Source organism: Poromitra crassiceps (genome assembly GCF_964638095.1).
Source record: "Poromitra crassiceps genome assembly, chromosome: 15".
Lineage (NCBI taxonomy): Eukaryota > Metazoa > Chordata > Actinopteri > Beryciformes > Melamphaidae > Poromitra > Poromitra crassiceps.
The window spans coordinates 41,714,019-41,734,491 of NC_139634.1; the positions used below are offsets into that span (position 1 = coordinate 41,714,019).

A 20,473-nucleotide genomic window follows, 5' to 3' on the forward strand; every position below is an offset into this window, starting at 1 on the left:
ATCTATATCTTCTGTGCCGCTGTTGACGGCCCAGTCGACTCACCCGGTTTTCCTCGGGCGCGGCTGCGGTGGGTTCGGCGGGCGTGGCGGCTGGCTCTGCGGTGGGCGGGGCTTCGGCGGGGCTCTTCTCCAATTGGTCGTCGGCTGTGTGCGTCTCTGCGGGCGTCTCGGGCGTGGTCTCGGTCGTCGGCTCCTCCGCGGCATCCTCGCTCTCCTTCTCCGCCTCGGGCTCCGGCTCGGGGCTCTCCGGCGCTGGCTCCTCCTCCTCCTCAACGGGAACCACAGGCTCCGGACTGAACGCACAAGGACAGGCGTCAGGAAAGTACACACATTCTTTACTTAAGTACGAGTACAGTTACACGTTTACTTCTGTGCAAGGCGAACTGAAACTCACTTCATATTAATATCATTCTCAAACTTAAAAGATCCCCTCTAAACATGTTTTAAGATGTATAAAGACTATCTTTGATTAATATTGTGTGTGATATGGTTTTAAAATAATACGTTTCAAAATGTAGGGAGTAAAAGTAAAAAGTTTGTCAGAAAAATAAACTCTAAAGTACAGATACCTCAAAGTGCTACTTTAAGTACAGTAACAAAGTATTTGTACTTGGTTACCATCTCATGAAAGAGATATGAAAATGGAAGATATGCATTTATAAAAAAGAAATAAGCTGAAGGCTAAAAACGATGGAGGGTAACAATTCTATTAAAAAGTGGAGGAGAGTGTCTATCAAACGGAAACCCGAACAGTCACAATTAACTCATTGAATGCCATGGACGTCCTTCGACGTCCAATTAAATAGTGACGTAGAGTGCCACGGACGTCCTTCGACGTCCAATGCGTTTTTTGACGGTGGGACGTCGATCAAAGCCTTCCGCAGCTCCTGTACAACTATAGTAGCTATTGGAGGTGTATAACCTATTTTACGGACTCATTAGGTGGCGACAGTGCTTGCTCGGTGCAGTCCAGATTAGAGACAGGTCCGAGAAACAGCCTAAAAGCCGTGGATCAAAGACAAACCGATGCATGCTCCCAGAGCCATTTGCTCTGTCGCGGGAGCTGACATTGGCTCCGAACAGGAGTCAATCCGCGCTCACAACTGAGCCCCTCTGTCCCTGTCTGTCTGTCTGTCTGTCTGTCTGTCTGTATAGTTTCTCCACCCGATTAGCAGCCAGGAAAGCAGCCCCTGACGCCAAACCATTCAGCAATCCGGGTTGGCTCTTCCCTGCTGTGGCGCTGAGAGCCGACAGCAGCACACAAACGCAGCACTCCGAAAATATAATGGTTGCGTGAGGCTGTGTGCAGTGTGGGGAGGAGTTTACGGGGGGAGGGGGGTGGTGCACGCAGGGCATCACACAACAACTACGTCACTACATCAGAAAATATTATCTTCAGACTCAGTGAATGTGCTTGAAATGCTGCATTTCACAAAAGGCGGATTATCTCAGCTAATAATTTGAAAAGCCTGAAAACGCTGAAAACAACCTATCTTCTCCGGCTCATAACTAAAGAACGGAAAATGGTATCAATAAACTTTTTTTTGCTGATGATACAATAGAGCCAGCTCGTTCTTGTGCGTGTTCGGTGTTTACATAGTAATATCACACAATATTCTGTGGGCCTCGAGAAATCACTGAAAACGCTCTGAAAACTCTGGCACTGGGAGCATCCGTTCTCCAAAAGTGGCTGGCACTCAATGAGTTAAGAAGCCTGAATCAGAGAACTTTTGAATATCTTAAAAAAAAATCAAACCTTTTAAATCGATTATCAAAGTAGTTGAGGATTATTTTAATAGATGACAACCAATCAATTATGGTCGCAGCTCTATTCGTCATAAAGTTTTACGACTTTAAATTAGTTAAAGAAATATGTTTTTTTTTTTTGTCAATGTCAATGTCAGTGTGACGGATTGACTGAGTTTTGAGTGTGATGAAAGCTTTTGATTTATGGACCAGACATTTCCTGCAGCTCTAGAACTCCTTGTAGATAAATCCAGTTTGGACGTGTCTCTCACTCTCTTACTCAATATGGAAATTGTTCATAGTGCGATCTGATTGAAAAAGCAGCATTGTGTCATCATCATGTGTGCATTTCTTACCAGGCTGTCTGCTCGTAGAAGGCAGCCACCTCCTCCTGAGCCCCGTCAGGAGAGGGAACCCTCTCTTCCATCTCCTCCACCTCGTCCTCCTCTGACTCTGAAAAACACACACACACACACGTGTACACACACAGGCGCACACACACACACACAGGCGCACACACACACACACAGGCGCACACACACACACACAGAGCAGGGTGAGAACAGCGACTACCTGCGTACTGCTGGCGCAACTGTAAAGATCTCCCCAAGGCCTGTGACTCAAGACGAAACCTTATGAAACAGTTAAGAAAAGAAAAGACAGGTGGTGTTTTTGATGACAAGTCAACCAGTTTCTGAAAATAAATGAAATGACTGGAGAGGTCCAATTCTTTCTGCAGCAGCAATACTGCGCCTGCACATTTATTGGAGAAAAAAAAGGCGACAGTGTGATCACGATTAAATCTCCCCATTAGGGATGTTACAGATTAATTGCCGTTAAGAATGTAACCGATTCAAATTAATCAACGGTTTTGAACGTCAACACGTTTTGTTACTTTGCATCACTTTCAATCTCCAGGGCCCAGTAGTTCAAAACTTTTAATCTCAATCAGATCCGATCAGATTTTGAAATCCCATTTTCTGTGATCCAGGATCAGACAACTCGGCCAGATTTTGTCCCAGTATTTCAAAGCAATTCAGGATAGGATCACCCTGATCTAGTTTCAGACTTTTCAAGATTACTAGATCCTGAATATCAGTGCTTTAATCCTACCGATCTCCATCTAGTGGATATGAAAAATAATACAAGGAAGACAAGAGACCACATTGCAGAGACATCTATAATGTCTAATTATATTTTTAAATACATAAAGGACATAAAATCATAATGGAATTGTAATAAAAAAAAATACTCCCACTAGGGTAACAACAAAAAAACATTAATTCAAAGGCAGCTGGTTCATCCAGGCGTGCTTTGAGGAGCTGAATTCTAAGTGAGGTTTCAATTTGCTGAAGGACTGATGGACTTTTTTTTGTTGAAGATATTTTTTCTTTAATCTAAATTACATTTGTGATTGACAATCTTTGTTGTGATACTTTTATGAGCATAAACATTTATGTCATCAACATTTGGTTGAAAACAAAATAGGCCACCACAAACGTGACCAAAAAATTAAATATAAAATGTATTTGCCATGAAGGCTAAAAATGGTGTATTATTTCAGTTAACAAACTTTGCCATCTTATTTATATTGAAACATATTTTTAAATAAATTGTATAGTACATTTTGTTCTGTAATCCACTGGAAATCCACCCCTCTGGTGGGATCAAGATAATCCAGTTTTTTGGGATCAAACTGATCCCAATCCTGTGTTGTCGCTTTGAACTACCCGTTTTGAAGATTTGATCCAGATTAAAGCTTGGATTTGATTTCCTGATCTGATCGGATATCAAAAAGATCCTAATCCTGTTTTTTGGTTTTGAACTACCCAAAATCCAAATCTGATCCGATCAGATAGGGATTAAAAGTTTTGAACTACTGGGCCCAGAGCTCACACCGTGTGTTAACTCTGACACCAGTCCAGCAGAGGGCGCCGCGTACCCACCCAGCTGGAGCGTGCAACAGAAGGAGTGGTCATGTGAGAAGTGGCTGCATCCCATTTGCTAATGATCTTTCCTCGTCTCCTCTCCTCGCGTCTCTTCCTTGAACTGCTCGGGTCAAAGGTCACAGAGGAAACGAGGAGACGATGCAAAGAGACGAGTGCACCTGGCTTGTCTAATTGGAATGATCTGACAGGCGCCATGTTGAACCCACGCTCCTCTCACGCAGGAGGACAGCTGTCAAAACGCATGTTTTATATCCACATAAAAGCATTGAACAATGCACTAATGTTCAACTCATCCACAACTGTGGAAAAACTCTGTAGGACTTGAGTGTATGTTCCACGCGGATCGCTGTGGATAACTGCTGTGTCTGTCATTATTGATCATGAATGAATGAATGAAGCTTATTTGTGTGATTAAATTGAAGTTGTTGCCATCAGTTGATTCCCGTTATTCTGTTGCCTTTTTTTAAGCATCTGCATGCTTCGTGAAGCACTTCATTGCACTAATTAGTTATTATAGTTTTATATTTCCCATAGGTTCAATCTTATTTGGACCTCCTTAATGATTGCTTTCTGAGTTTTTGTAGTTATGGGTCTGTTCAGCTAGGAGACGAAGCCGTGAGGCAGGAGGAATGTTCATTTTCCTACATTAGACAACATGATCCATTCGATGTGATGCAATCTTGGCTTCCTATCCCCCCCCCCGCCCCCATGTTCCTTTTGTCCATTCCTTTTAGAAATCTTCAACCAAATAATCCCAGACATCAAACAGCTGAGGTCCTTTAACTCATCTCTCCATTACGTCAGCAGCAATCGGCTTCAACTGCCATCAACCAAAGACAGTTAACAGCTGCTGCAAGGGAGTGGCTCTAACACGTTTGAGTCAGGATCCATCTCATCTACAGGGCTGATAACGGCGGTACAACCATCTCATCCAGCATAAATCCCTCTTCCCTGTGCAGAGATTAAATCATCTCTGGCCATGTCAGGAGGAGAGGTGATGGGACTAGACATGTGATGTCTATACAGAGTAGGGCTGCCACGATTAGTAGACTAGTCGCGATGACCAAAATCGTCGCCAACGTATTTGGTAATTGACGTCATCGCATGTTTTTCTTTAGCTGAAAAAAAAAAGAAAAAAACGTTTGTTTTGTTTCCCCGAAGCTGCTGCTGGCGGTGGCCTCACTGGCTGGCCTGGCCTCCAGGCGTCTCCGTCCTGTCTTTGATGCACATGCGCAGTACCGGTCATCCGGGGAAAACGTGACATCAGCGCAAAAGCAAGCAGCTCCCAGTGCTATCTCCGCAGAAAAGATGTCTAGCCGTCCTCGTACGTCCAAAGTGTGGGAGCGTTTCCACCCACAATGATGTGAAATGCGTGAAGTGCAAAATCTGCTAAATAAACTGAACTCGCTTATCATGGCAGCACGAGTACGATGAGCGAGCATCTCAAAAGGAACCACGTTGCGGCGAATGCAGATGATGATGACTAATTAGCTTGTTAGCTCACTCACAAGTTTTAGCTGCTAACGTTAGCTATTGGCTAACGATATTAACGTTAAAAGCCTTGCTGTAACGTTGTCGTCATAGCGACGTTAAGATCATGTGTTGCTGACGGGAATACTGGAAACCTCATTTTATTCAGCAGTTTGCACTCTCTACTTACATTTAAAAATGTGTTTGATGCCTGAGAAGACTGAAACTACTTATTTTTGTTGATATTTTAGTTGCATTACATAGTGAAGTTTTTTTGTTCCATTTCCATTGCACGTAGTAGTGCCCTAATTTTATTTTGCATTATTCATTCAATGGATAGTAGATATTTCAGTGTACTATTTTGCAATTTGCACTATATTACATTTATTACATGCAAGTACATTGATGCCAGAAATAAATATGCTGCTACATGCTCTAAACTTTAAAGTGAATTAAAAGATGATTTTTGAGTGAATTATCATCTTAATTGTCTTTATTTTTAGTTGACACATGCTTAAAACAACTTGAAGCTACATTTATCAGCTGATGATAGCTAAATCAGAGCGATTGAGTAATTGTGCGATAAGCTGCAATTTATGATCCGATTAGTCGACTAATCGTTAAAATAATCGGTGACTAGTCGACCATCAAAATAATCGTTTGTGGCAGCCCTAATACAGAGAGAAGATCAGATGGTAAAGGAGGAAGAAGAGAAGATGAGATGGTAAAGGAGGTCAATGATAGAGAAGATGAGATGGTAAAGGAGGTCAATGATAGAGAAGATGAGATGGTAAAGGAGGTCAATGATAGGCATGTCAGGGGGCTTGAAAATGGCCTCACCTTCGGGAGGCTCGGAGTCCGAGTCACCGAACACCTCGTCTTGGTAACGGAACACGTCGTTGTGGACGTAGAATTTGTTTGCGATGGTTCCCTGGAAGAAGGAGGAGGGAGAAAAAAACATTCATTACACCAGCCAGACAAGAGTTCAATATTTTATACAGACCAATTTCGCAATCACAGGTTCATGCAACAATGAGAGACTGATCATTAAAGTGGGAATACAGCTTCAGACCTGTTAGATAATGGCAATTTGTGAACTTCCAGGAGATATTTTGTGATTAATTTACCTAGTTGGTGAACTCACTTTCCCTCAAGCATATCTATTACCATTACTTTGATTAATTACATTAATTTCTTCCTACATTTTCTCTCTGTGTGATTGTTGAACGTCCCTCGGTGCAAAATGGCGGCTCTAGAAAGAAGCACTCGCTCGTTGAATCTAAACTAAAGCATAAAAAAAAATAAAAAAAATAAACCCGATTTAAAAACTAATTAAAACTAAACTGAAATTGAAAACAAAAAGTCAAAACGAAATAAACATGAAAAATGCAAAACTCTAAAAACCTTGCTAGTACCCACCTCGGGTGCCAGCACAAAGGTCTGCATGAACTTCCTCATGGGCTGCATGTTGTTGGAGAGCTCGCCCATCACCTGAACGACCACACCCTCGTTCAGCGTGGCGTGGGCGTCCACGTGGCGGATCTTGGTGTGACAGTCCCTGAAGCTCAGAGCCATCACCTTCTTATGGATCTCCTAAAGAGACGAGAGGGAATCCAGGTCAAACCAGACTGATCTACATTCAAACCAGTGTTGTGTTTTGTCCAAATGAAAACCTGCTTCTGTTGGGCGGGCCTCGAGCACTGACCTACAATATAATATTGGGAACGTGGGTCCTCTCTAATGGAGCCAACGGAGAAAAAACAAGCTTCTACATTTCCTTGGACCATTTTAGAATAAGATGGTCTCAGTACCTAGGGCATAAGAAGATAAATATATATATATATTACTTATAGAGAAATGTTTGATTTGTTAGATTTTATTGGAGCAGTTTACTCAAAACTCTGAAGCGTTGACTTCTAGTACATTTACAGTTTCAGAATAGAAAGTAGTTGTTTCATAATCTTGCACAAAACCAATGCACCTCCATGGACTTGCCCGTTCTCTCTGCTGTCTCTAATCTTCTCTGGTGTTAGAACACATGAGGAAATGGCTAAATATGAGCTTCAATCCACATTTCACTTTGGCATGCGAGGCTTTCCAAGCATGAGCACCTGCTGGCTATCAGATGTCAAGCCTTGTATTTTGGGGTAGTTTCCTTTAGTTGGTTCAGATTACCTTCTCACTCCTAACCAACGGCACCACACTTCATCTTTTGGTGTCTCTGTACCGTTAATTGTAGGGATGGGGCCGATCTGATCCAATATCGGTATCGGGTGGCGATATTGGCACTAATTCACGGATCGGAATCGGGAAAAAAATGCTATTCCAGCGCGCTGGCCGTAATTTGCCCATGTATAATACTAATAGTATCCTTCTTTGCCTTGTATATTTTCTTAATTTTGTCTGCTTTTTGCCAGGTATATTTAAAAAAATATATATTTAATTGGCCAAATCTTTGACTATAGATTCAAGATAGCTTTATTGTCTGTCACACAGTGACAGAAATTCTCCTTTTCCATAAGGTGCAGCTCAAGAATATATTTCCACATTAAAAACACACATACATTAATACATACAATAAAAACAGACATCAGACAAAGCAGCGTTTAAAAAAAATGTAGTGCCTATTTAAAAAGTCCAGTCATTTAAAAATACTGTAATAATAAAACAAGTGTTATGGTTTAAGAAGCTAAAATGTTGTGGTTTAAAAACAAACAAACAAAAACAATGTGCCTATTTTAAAATGTTCAGGGCGGTGGTTGCAGATGGGATAAATGATTTTTATACTGTATATTCAAGAAAAATATTGGTATCGGCATAACATCGGTATCGGCAGATATCCAAATTCAGGTATCGGAATCGGATCGGAAGTGAAAAAAGTGGATCAGTGCATCCCTAATTAATTGGTACTACAACTCAAGTTGAAGTGGTACCGAACTAACAATAAATAAATGAATAAATGAATGAATAATAAAAGCAATAGACCAATTTGGAGTGATCAAATTGGTCTATTACTTTTATGTCACTGCAGTTGCGCACGCATCGCCGTAGCAGAAACTGAGGAAACAAGTGAAACCGAAACTAGAGAGATCCCCGGAATACGGGAAAAAGACGTGTTGTGCCATATAGACGCTGGACATTCCGACTAGGAATATGACGATGTCCGGCACTGCAACTTTGTGATGTAGTTGGATCCTAGACCCATCCTGACAGTGAGTACGGGGCAGGAAACCTCACCACATTGAAAGAGTTCGCTTATTTGTGTCAGGTAACCTGTCTGTTGCTGGCAAAGCTTTAAAATACGTGGAGGAGCGTCCGGACCTTCCATATTTCTATGACAGCTGAACCGCTAGCTGTCACTTTCTGCAAACAGTTTGGCTCCGCCCACAAAAGACGTAATGGCTGTTGACACACATAAGGGGTCTCTAAACACACCCGATTTTGGAGGAAGAAAAATGCTCCAAACAAGCTTGATGTAGACGCACCTTTAGAAATGAACAGAAAAAGCAGTAAATATATTGAGGTTAATAGGAATGTTTTAAGTGCTAAAAGAGACTACACCTTATCCAAGTCACATCACTTCAAATGTTCTCAGGCATCCACAACATTCACCAGCAAGTTCTTACAAAGTTCCCTGCAGGTAGAGAGAGAACCTTACATGCCCTTGTCGGACAAAATGCAGCAGCAGAAAACGGCTTTCATCTGTGGTGCAGTGTTGTCTGTGTTGGGTATGTGCCCCTCTATGGCAGAAAGAAACAGACCTCTAAAGCTGTTGTTGAGGTATGTGCCCCTCTATGGCAGAAAGAAACAGACCTCTAAAGCTGTCATTGAGGTATGTGCCCCTCTATGGCAGAAAGAAACCGACGTCTAAAGCTGTTGTTGAGGTATGTGCCCCTCTATGGCAGAAAGAAACCGACGTCTAAAGCTGTCGTTGAGGTATGTGCTCCTCACTATGGCAGAAAGAAACAGACCTCTAAAGCTGTCATTGAGGTATGTGCCCCTCTATGGCAGAAAGAAACAGACCTCTAAAGCTGCCGTTGAGGTATGTGCCCCTCTATGGCAGAAAGAAACAGACCTCTAAAGCTGTCGTTGAGGTATGTGCCCCTCTATGGCAGAAAGAAACAGACCTCTAAAGCTGCCGTTGAGGTATGTGCCCCTCTATGGCAGAAAGAAACAGACCTCTAAAGCTGTCGTTGAGGTATGTGCCCCTCTATGGCAGAAAGAAACCGATGACGTCTAAAGCTTTCGTTGAGGTATGTGCCCCTCACTATGGCAGAAAGAAACCGACGACGTCTAAAGCTGTCGTTGAGGTATGTGCTCCTCACTATGGCAGAAAGAAACAGACCTCTAAAGCTGTCGTTGAGGTATGTGCCCCTCTATGGCAGAAAGAAGCCGACGCCTAAAGCTGTCGTTGAGGTATGTGCCCCTCTATGGCAGAAATAAACAGACCTCTAAAGCGGTCATTGAGGTATGTGCCCCTCTATGGCAGAAATAAACAGACCTCTAAAGCTGTCGTTGAGGTATGTGCCCCTCACTATGGCAGAAAGAAACCGATGACGTCTAAAGCTGTCGTTGAGGTATGTGCCCCTCACTATGGCAGAAAGAAACCGATGACGTCTAAAGCTGTCGTTGAGGTATGTGCCCCTCTATGGCAGAAAGAAACCGACATCTAAAGCTGTCGTTGAGGTATGTGCCCCTCTATGGCAGAAACAGACCTCTAAAGCTGCCGTTGAGGTATGTGCCCTCACTATGGCAGAAAGAAACCGACATCTAAAGCTGTCGGTGAGGTATGTGCCCCTCACTATGGCAGAAAGAAACCGACGACGTCTAAAGCTGTCGTTGAGGTATGTGCCCCTCACTATGGCAGAAAGAAACCGACAGTGTTGGGCAGTAGCTTGCTACAAGTAGTGAAGCTACATAGCTTAACTACATTTCTCAGTAGCTTGGTGGTAGCTTCACTACTTTTGAACCAAGTAGCTTTTTCAGTAGCTAAGCTATTTATAGACCCAAGTAGCTTGTAGCTTCCCGCAAAAGCTACAAGCTACTTGCCAGAGAAAATCCATGAGCAAAGCACGCAGTGGAGATTTCTGCTGCGGTTTGGATTAAACAGGAGGAGACATTGCATGTCAAGTGTGCCTGTGTAGCCAATAAAGCACTTCCAGTTCCATTATGACGGACAACAAGTGCCTATTTGTTTGGTGGAAAGTTGTTCTTTGACATGAAGTTGATTCAATGTGAGAAAAAAAAAGTAGGCTAGCTTTGATGTAGCAAGCTGCTTTTGCCATGTTGCTCGTAGCTTAGCTTGCTACATTTCTCTGGGGATAGCTTCAATGTAGTTTAGCTATATTTAATCGAGAGTAACTGATAGCTTAGCTTACTACATTTTCCAAGTAGCTTGCCCATCACTGGAAACCGACGACGTCTAAAGCTGTCGTTGAGGTATGTTCCCCTCTATGGCAGAAAGAAACAGACCTCTAAAGCTGTCGTTGAGGTATGTGCCCCTCTATGGCAGAAAGAAACAGACCTCTAAAGCTGTCGTTGAGGTATGTGCCCCTCTATGGCAGAAAGAAACAGACCTCTAAAGCTGTCATTGAGGTATGTGCCCCTCTATGGCAGAAAGAAACAAGACGTCTAAAGCTGCCGTTGAGGTATGTGCCCCTCACTATGCCAGGAAGAAACAGACGAAACCGACGATGCCTAAAGCTGTCGTTGAGGTATATGCCCCTCTATGGCAGAAAGAAACAGACGACGTCTAAAGCCGTCGTTGAGGTATGTGCCCCTCACTATGGCAGGAAGAAACAGACGACGTCTAAAGCCGTCGTTGAGGTATGTGCCCCTCACTATGCCAGGAAGAAACAGATGAAACCGACGACGCCTAAAGCTGTCATTGAGGTATGTGCCCCTCACTATGGCAGAAAGAAACAGACGACGTCTAAAGCCGTCGTTGAGGTATGTGCCCCTCACTATGCCAGGAAGAAACAGACGAAACCGACGATGCCTAAAGCTGTCGTTGAGGTATGTGCCCCTCACTATGGCAGAAAGAAACAAGACGTCTAAAGCGGTCATTTGCTTGATGCACTATCAACACCACTTACAGATTGTCCATAAACAGCCTCCACCGGTTTGCCGCTGTTGTCCAGGCCGCCATGCACGTAGGAGGAGTTCTTGCCGTAAAACCTAAAGAGAGAAACACAAAGGTTCATCTGTTTAGCCATTTTGTCTCTCCAGACGGCCATACTGTCTTACATCCAGTAAGCGAACGGCCACACATTGGAGATTATACCTGCCAACACTCCTGATTTTTGCGGGAGTCTCCCTATTTTTAACCCTCTCTCACGCTGTGATTGGTCATTTCTTCTGTTAATCCCCCGATATAATATTGTCGTCTCTGTCTGGCGGAAACCATGTATATCCAAAAAAAAGCAATTTTTCACAAGAAGAAAAAACATTCACATTAACACATTCACTGCCAGCCGTTTTTCAATACTGTAGTTAGCTTCTGCCAAGGTTTTTTTTTGAGGATTCTGGCTCATCTTTCAAGAGCCGAGGATTCGTTTCTGTTAGGATTTTGTGAACACACAATATCTCAAAAGAACTAATAGAATGTGTGCTTTCTCTGTCTAAAAGAGTTAGTTTGTAGAGTTAGTAGTTATGTAAGCATTAGCAGTTGAATACAGCATGGTTTCAGCGTCTGAAAATTTATTCTGAGATAAACGGCTTTTTGTGAAATTCGATAGAACAGTCACTTTAACCATTAATTTTTGGCATCAGTAAGACGTCAGACATCTAAACAATAGTTTTGAACAGTCATTTCCTCCATAACAGCAGGAAACACCCCTCTCCTTCAAACTCCTCCCTCCGTGTGTGTTCTTCTTGGCTGCAGCGGGCGTGTCACAAGCTCGTTTCTGTTTCTGCTGTAACCTCGCGTCACTAGGCTCACTGCTTTGCTGCTACTGTGCCTGTCTGCTGGCGGCCGCTGGGCAAGTCTGGATGGGCTCGCTCGTTTCTTGGAGTTTCGGTTGAGAGCTTTGATGAAGCTTTTGCGATTCTGGTCATATTTATGCTGCGTGTTTTAAAGTGTGTTCCACCCGTAATCTATTATGCAAATTTGCAATCCCGCACCGCCAGCAATCAGCGCGAAAACGAGAGCGTTTTCGCCAATCCATTTTCATGAGAATGGCTTCCTCACACTGCTTTTTGCTTGCCTTCCTCTAGTCAGGAGAGCACTGTCGCCACTTAGTGGGTCGGTGGAATGGGTTGTACACGTTCGGTGGCTCCAATATTTATATAAGAGATGTAAAAGGGTTAGATGCACATCCCACGGTCAAATTTTTTTTTTTTCATTTTTTTGACGTATTAACACGTCATTGGCAGTCAACCGTTGGATTTTTTTTGACGTATTAACGCGTCATTGGCAGTGAACGTGTTAAATAACAAAGTGTAATAGTAATAACAAAAGAATCAATTTATGAAATAAATCATAAGATGATCTTGCTCTTATGACATCGCCGATGACATCATCAGTTTTATGACATCACCAATGACATCATCAGTGATGTCACAATGTACAATTGCTCAAGTGACATCACTGATGACATCACTTCCGGGACAAAAATTGCAGAGCCCACTTGCTCCCTTTTAGTAGTGATGATGATAATAAGTAGGCTAGATAGATTTATATCGTGTTACATTTACAACTGGCCCTTTGAGGGCAACCACGATGCTGATGTGGCCCGGGATGAAATTTGAGTTCGACACCCCTGACAGACAGGTGTGTGTGATGGTCCTATGCATAATATATTAGACAGACAGGTGTGTGTGATGGTCCTATGCATCATCTATTAGACAGACAGGTGTGTGTGATGGTCCTACGCATCATCTATTAGACAGACAGGTGTGTGTGACGGTCCTACGCATCATCTATTAGACAGACAGGTGTGTGTGATGGTCCTACGCATCATCTATTAGACAGACAGGTGTGTGATGGTCCTACGCATCATCTATTAGACAGACAGGTGTGTGATGGTCCTATGAATCATCTATTAGACAGACAGGTGTGTGATGGTCCTACGCATCATCTATTAGACAGACAGGTGTGTGATGGTCCTATGCATCATCTATTAGACAGACAGGTGTGTGATGGTCCTATGCATCATCTATTAGACAGACAGGTGTGTGTGATGGTCCTATGCATCATCTATTAGACAGACAGGTGTGTGATGGTCCTATGCATCATCTATTAGACAGACAGGTGTGTGTGATGGTCCTATGCATCATCTATTAGACAGACAGGTGTGTGATGGTCCTATGCATCATCTATTAGACAGACAGGTGTGTGATGGTCCTATGCATCATCTATTAGACAGACAGGTGTGTGTGATGGTCCTATGCATCATATATTAGACAGGCAGGTGTGTGATGGTCCTACGCATCATATATTAGACAGACAGGTGTGTGATGGTCCTACGCATCATATATTAGACAGACAGGTGTGTGTGTGGCGGTCTACCTGTGCAGGTAGTCGGGGGCCTGGTTGAGGAGTGTGTAGTACTGTCGGACAAACTCTCGCCCGACCAGCTGGGCACTTGGCTTCTCCATCACCATTTCTTTGGTCAGCTGGATAGATCTGCGAGGAGAGAGGAGGAAGTGGGTCAGACAGGGTGGATGTCTCTCTTTGGTCAGTCAGCTGGACAGATGTGTGAAAGTGGGTCAGACAGGGTGGATGTCTGTGTGTTGGGACACACTACAGGATTATGGGCCCAATTCACACCACAGGCCGGCAGGCATCCTGATGATGATCGGGGTGAGGCCCTGCGCCCATCACATCAAACACTGCTGACATCCTCGTGTGTGGACTGGAGATCACATATTTGGGGCAGAGACACCAACAGCCAATGAGAGCCCAGTGTCAAGTGTTACAGTTTTTAAATGAATGATGAAGCGAGGATGATTATCTCGGAAATCCAGTCCTACAAGAAGTGTTTGTTTTTTTATGGTAAAGCTGGATCCCTGGCTTCAGCCCACACTGAAATAGGTCAAAACAGGTTTTGCTGCTGCTTTTGGGACCCAAACTGTAAACGCATCCTCAAACTCTTTGGAGGAAAAGGGGTGATGTAAGATTATTTATACGAGCCATCTGACAGGCAGCTAGAGACGTGTTTCAACTCGGCTCACAATTACCATAAGGCGCCGCTAGGCGTGCTAACGGCTGCTATGCCAACTGTTGGTATCCAGGAAGCCGACGGCACACCATCTTGTTTTCTCTTGGTTGTTATGTACGTTGCTTTGACTAAACTTTTCTCAAACGCCACACATGCATCTGTACGCAAGCCCCCCTGAGAGACTGTTCTTTATGCTGCAAAAAACACTCTCTGGGGTACAAAACACCCGTCTAGCTGTCGAAGGAGGAGGAGGAGATGGTGGACAAATACAGCATTCACGGCAACTCGGACCGCTGTAAGTTTCAACATGGAACCTCCGCCTCCGCCTCGGACATATGTGCGTTCACGCTGCACTTCTCACTCGGGGGAAGTGCAGCCAAACACAGGCTATAGGTTGCTATAGCAACCCGTGGAGCATTGTAGCTACCTAGCTAACAATGCTAACCGAATGCTGAATTTCACATATTGCTCTAATCAGAGTGAAACATAGATGACACAAACACATTAACGTTACATAATTGCGACTTAATAATTCTGTGATTACCACTGACGATACAAGCCACCATATTTTGACGTGGCTGTGACGTCAACTCGGACAAAACGGAGCTCTGGATCATACCCGAATTTCCGAGCTGTAATTCCGGCCTGGACGACCGTTCAATTCACTTTTGACAAATCATCAAAGTCCCATCCATATGTGGTGCGTAACAGCCAGGGAACCAGCCCTTCCCCCAAATCAGTTATTAATGCACTATTACATTGACTTTTAAGTCTTGGATAGTGAAAAGGGTGACATACCAGGGCAGACACAAAATCATTCAAAGGTGACTGTCAGTGTTGTACGAAAGGTGATTAGTTTGCATCCCTGTCTTATACCAACCTATATAGAGCAAGTTCTACTACTTACTGTAGCGACACGCACACACACACACAGCACCAATCCACCAGGCTGAGCCAGCCAAGCACTCCGGCCAGAGGCAGCTGGCCTATTGGACTGGACCCTGTTAGGGCAACAGGGTCCAAAATTAGCACCAGCCACATGGCATGCTGGTAGAATATGCAAGTAACTGGTAGATTTTGCTTCGCTCATGGACCAAAAAACGATGGTAATCTATTGAGTGGCTGGTCTAATTTACTGGCCGGTGGACAAAAAAGTTAATTTTGGACCTTGCCTAACAAGCTGATAAGATATCATTATGTCGAGCTAACACAATGTACTAATATCTTATTTGAATCAATAGTATATTCTGTTAGATCATCACATGGTCATCTTGGCAGGACAACTGGTGATTGTAATCAATCAACGGGTGATTGTGACACACAGCCAAATGAGCTGTGTGTATGTAAAGTTCCACATGGGTGCGAAATGAATACTACACTATGAATAGAGATGCAGAGATACAAACTCGTGGAGCGTGAACAAGGTGACAGATACCAGGGCAGACACAACAAAACCACTCAGAAACCATTCATTTAAGTGCCCTATTTTGGGATCAAAAATGTGACTGTCACCTAAAGGCGACTAGTTTGCATCCCTGGACTGATTTTGAACGAAGCTGCAATTGAAAGTACTTGTACTGTTAGCAGCCACATCGCACAGTGCAGCCTGCAGGAAACGCAAGCATGGCCATGCAGACAAAAGGCCAGGCCGTACCCACAGTGATGCTGCCATGCCCCGGGCTCAGCACACAGGCATGGCCGGTGGCTGGTAGCAGGGCTTCCATCAGCTCTCCTCCACGTCCTTTTCCAGATATAACCCGCATGTGCTGCTGCTGAAATAGCACGCTAGCTGCCCTGCTAGCTAGCCTGCTGCGACAGCTGGAGGGAAAGATCAGGCCCCACACTGGGACAGACACGCTAGATCTGATCCAGGAGAAGCCCCAACACGTGTCCCGGGTCCCCCGGCAGGCGCACACAGCCCGGGTAGCTAACAGCTAGCTGCCAGGCTAACCCATCACCTCCAGCTGCTGTCTCTCAGCTGGAGGGAAAACTAGCACGCAAGCAAGACAATTTATTGACTGGATAGAATAGAGTCGGCTAAAAAGACGATAAAGACAGAGTGGAGAGGAGGTAGTATGATTGAATGGGGAGGGCAGGGACGGTGCTGTGTGTGGGCGCCGGCTATCATCTGGAAGCCTAACTGACGCTGTCTGTGATATTAGTGGTGGTTTAAGCACGACCGCGTGACTCGGCAGCATCTAACTCACCACCTACTGATAACTTCAAATATAGTCACTTCATAAGTGCAGTCAAATCCAAAGCAGCGAGCCATAACCCCATATAGGCATAGGTAGCTACGCTAGCACTCACGTCCCAGGATATAGTCGGAGCCGAGGAGAGCGACCCACATAACCTAACGCTAGCTACTAGCACGATCGGGAAGACATCCAGACATCACACCGTACATTCGTGGCAAACGATCCAAAATATCAACTCACCGGTGGGTCAATGATCAAAAATCAACAAAATCAGAACCGAGTGATTTCTCTGAATCACCTCCGCTGCTGCCAGAAACACTAGCGGCTTTACAACGTGCTGCTTACACCGGTTTCAGCCCTTGCAACCGAACTTGAAGGCCCGCCCACTTGAAAACGACCAGCCAATCAAATGACAGTTTGAAGCGATATCCACCAATCGGCTGGCGCTAACGCAAGGGCCCAGATAGTCTGGGCACCTTTCATCCCGCTTTTTGTCATGGGGCGTAAACCACGGAACCAGAATGAACACCGGAAGGCAGTGCGCCAAAAAACGTCTTTGTTGCCGTTAGCTTGACGTCTCTTGCCTCGATTAATTGTCTGATTCAAAGCTTCTGTATTGGCTTAAAAGATGTGAGATTGTGAATCCGCAATGTTTCTAAAAGAACTTCTTCAAAAACTTCGTTCGGTACGTCCATCTTTTGTTTTGTTGTTTGCCGTTCTGATACTTGGGTCAAATTGTCAAGTTAACGTGAAAGTTGACGAGCTAGAAACGCTGCCCATCCGGTCTAGGGCGGGCTCTAGGCCGGAACCAGGTAGGGTGACAAAATCAATTGTGGGCGGGAGCCAGGCCCAGACGTAACAGCCAATCGCGGCGGGCAGTGCCTCTACCTGGCTTCCCTACCCAGACCAATCACAGCGCAGTACTGGTTGAAGGCGCGTTGGGTTGACTTGGTTGACTGACCGGCACCTACTATGGCACCTACCGGTTTATCAGAGAGAGGTGCACCGCAGCCTATTGACACTTGAGGGCGACACAACTGCATTCAGTTGCCTACTGTACTTGTACTTAGCCATTGTATATTTATTTATTTATTTATTTATTTATTTATTTATTTATTTATTTATTTATTTATTTATTTATTTATTTATGTTTTTGTACATGTTTTGCTGTGTGGTTTTTATGCTTGCTGCAGCACAAATCGCCCTTTTGGGACAAATAATAAGCTTGAAATTTAAACTTGTTTAAAATCAGAGCAGATATCCAATTATGTAGCCTATAATTGGCCTGTAATATAGCTGCTGCTGCTGCCTAGAATAGAATAGAATAGAATAGAATAGAATAGAATACGAGGGATCAGCCGAGCAGCATTTTGGTAAACAAACTGTGTCACTGGGTCGCAACGGCAATGGAACCCTATGGAGCCCAAGTGGCGCGAGGCTTGAGTGGCTGACTCTAGCCAGTTAACTCTGTTTACATTTTAAAAACGGCGACAGTTCACACAACTTTAACACGACATGCATATATTATACTGTACATACTTCTGCGCTCACTCAGAATGTCAAAATAGAAGCGATGTGCTGTATAGTTTTTGAGATATTAACATTTGTTTGACACAACTCATACTATTAACTGCCGCGGGGTTCCGCATTTCTGGGTGGCAATTGACGTCACGCTGATCCCTCGTATATAGCTGCTGCTGCTGCCAGAATAGAATAGAATAGAATAGAATAGAATAGAATAGAATAGAATAGAAAATTATCTTCAAGATGTCAGCTTCAGCGATGAAGAAAAACAGTGTTGTGTTTGATGCATTTGTGAGGTTATCCAGTGGTTTTGACAGGTTTTCATAAGGCCCGGGGTCATTTCTCAACCCATAGAGGAGCATGTCAAGTCAAGTCAAGTCAAGTCAAGTCAAGTCAAGTCAAGTCAAGTCAAGTTTATTTGTATAGCACATTTCATACACAGATGCAGTTCAAAGTTCTTCACATAAAATGGATGACATAAGAAAATAAAAAAAGAGGATAAAATAGACATTTCATAACAGCTTTGTCTTTATGTAATCCTTCCATGCATCCAAAGTTAAAGGGATAGTTCATAAAAAAATGATAATGTGTCATCATCTAAGTTAGTCCTTATGACACACAGGGAGGTTCCATAGCAGCCTTCTCCAAAACAACTGAAGTCAGTGGGGTCTTTGTCTTTGTCTTTATTTAAGATCCCCATTAGCTACAGCAGAGCTGCAGCCATTCTTCCTGCTGGGGTCAAACAACTTGCATAGTTTCAAGATATCACATACAAAATTTACATTCTGTACATTCTGTACAAAAAAAATTACATTCTGTACAAACGGTACAATTTTTCGGATATTACATACATACATACATACTGTACCTTTCAAGATATTGCATACATCAGAACTACCTACATACCATTACAGATGTGTAGAATATACATAAAACTACATCACATATGGAGCAGTTCTTCACAGTTAAAGAAATACCCAATTTACACCATCATTTGGTGACAATCGGGACTACAGCTGACTGATCTGCGACAGATAATGGTGTGTAGGTCTTTCATTGTTTGTCTGTTTTTGTTTTGGAAGTCTAAAGAACTGCTCTTCTCAGCAGCTTCTTTCCTGAAGCAGTCAAACGTTCTGAGCACATCCATCAGTTTTAAAGTCTTTTATAGGACTTCTCAATCCTGTTCATGTCAAGACCCTCCACAGACACACATAAGGCCCCAGACCACTATTTAATCAGCTTTAGTCACAGAGACTCATAGGAGATGAGATTTTTAGCGTAACAAGGTGACAATTTGTAGCACGATATCTGATTGTAGCACGATAGACCAATCAGGAGTAGCCTATGCATGGAGAGGGGCATGGCAGAGAAGGGGGCTGACCTGTGCGACCTGCACCGCCAACTGTGCACCACAGTCACAACACCAACTGTGCACCACAGTCACAACACCAACTGTGCATCACAGTCACAACCAACTGTGCACCACAGTCACAACACCAACTGTGCACCACAGTCACAACACCAACTGTGCACCACAGTCACAACACAACTGTGCATCACAGTCACAACACCAACTGTGCACCACAGTCACAACACAACTGTGCACCACAGTCACAACACCAACTGTGCACCACAGTCACAACACCAACTGTGCATCACAGTCACAACCAACTGTGCACCACAGTCACAACACCAACTGTGCACCACAGTCACAACACCAACTGTGCACCACAGTCACAACACAACTGTGCATCACAGTCACAACACCAACTGTGCACCACAGTCACAACCAACTGTGCACCACAGTCACAACACCAACTGTGCATCACAGTCACAACACCAACTGTGCATCACAGTCACAACACCAACTGTGCACCACAGTCACAACACCAACTGTGCACCACAGTCACAACACCAACTGTGCACCACAGTCTTCATCAATATTCTAAAAGGAATTAATGGCATTGAAGAACCTGCATTCACTTAGTGTTTAAACATGCACACTCATACAGTACACACACACACACATACACACGCACACACACACACACACACAGGGGCGCCGTATAGGGGGGGAAACCTAGGACGATTCTAGGGGCCCTTGAAGCTGACAGGGGCCCTAAAAATTTTTTTTTTTTTTTTTTTGCAATTCCATCGCGGGCCACACAGGGGGCGCCCGCGGGCCGCCAGTTGAGTATCTCTGGTCTAGTCTGTCCGGCGCCATCTGAACATTTATTCAACTTTTCTTAACTACTGGAAATTACCCTGTTAGACCTTAGTGAAATATGCTTACTTCACAGAGTGTTTACATTTCCCTCCTGTCTAGCGAACATTTAATCAATGCAAACAATTGTTTGCAAGCCGTTCCTAACTGATGAAGGAGGTGAGACACACACAGCAGCATTGTGTTGAATGACATGGTAGT

At 43.9% G+C, this 20,473-nt stretch overlaps 1 protein-coding gene across 1 annotated transcript in view; it reads right to left on the reverse strand.

Annotated features, from left to right (window-relative positions):
- The window catches only part of g3bp1 (GTPase activating protein (SH3 domain) binding protein 1), a 34,749-nt gene extending 17,854 nt beyond the window's left edge, over positions 1-16,895 (reverse strand). The window contains exons 1-7 of the mRNA XM_083651314.1: positions 16,765-16,895; positions 13,675-13,791; positions 11,261-11,342; positions 6,585-6,758; positions 6,006-6,096; positions 2,103-2,199; positions 44-293 (exon numbers count right to left, since the gene is read on the reverse strand). Of these exons, the coding sequence (XP_083507440.1) occupies positions 44-293; positions 2,103-2,199; positions 6,006-6,096; positions 6,585-6,758; positions 11,261-11,342; positions 13,675-13,769 (789 nt within the window). The 5' untranslated portion in view covers positions 13,770-13,791; positions 16,765-16,895. The remainder of the gene's footprint in view (positions 1-43; positions 294-2,102; positions 2,200-6,005; positions 6,097-6,584; positions 6,759-11,260; positions 11,343-13,674; positions 13,792-16,764) is intronic.
- Between the last annotated feature and the right edge of the window lie 3,578 nt (positions 16,896-20,473).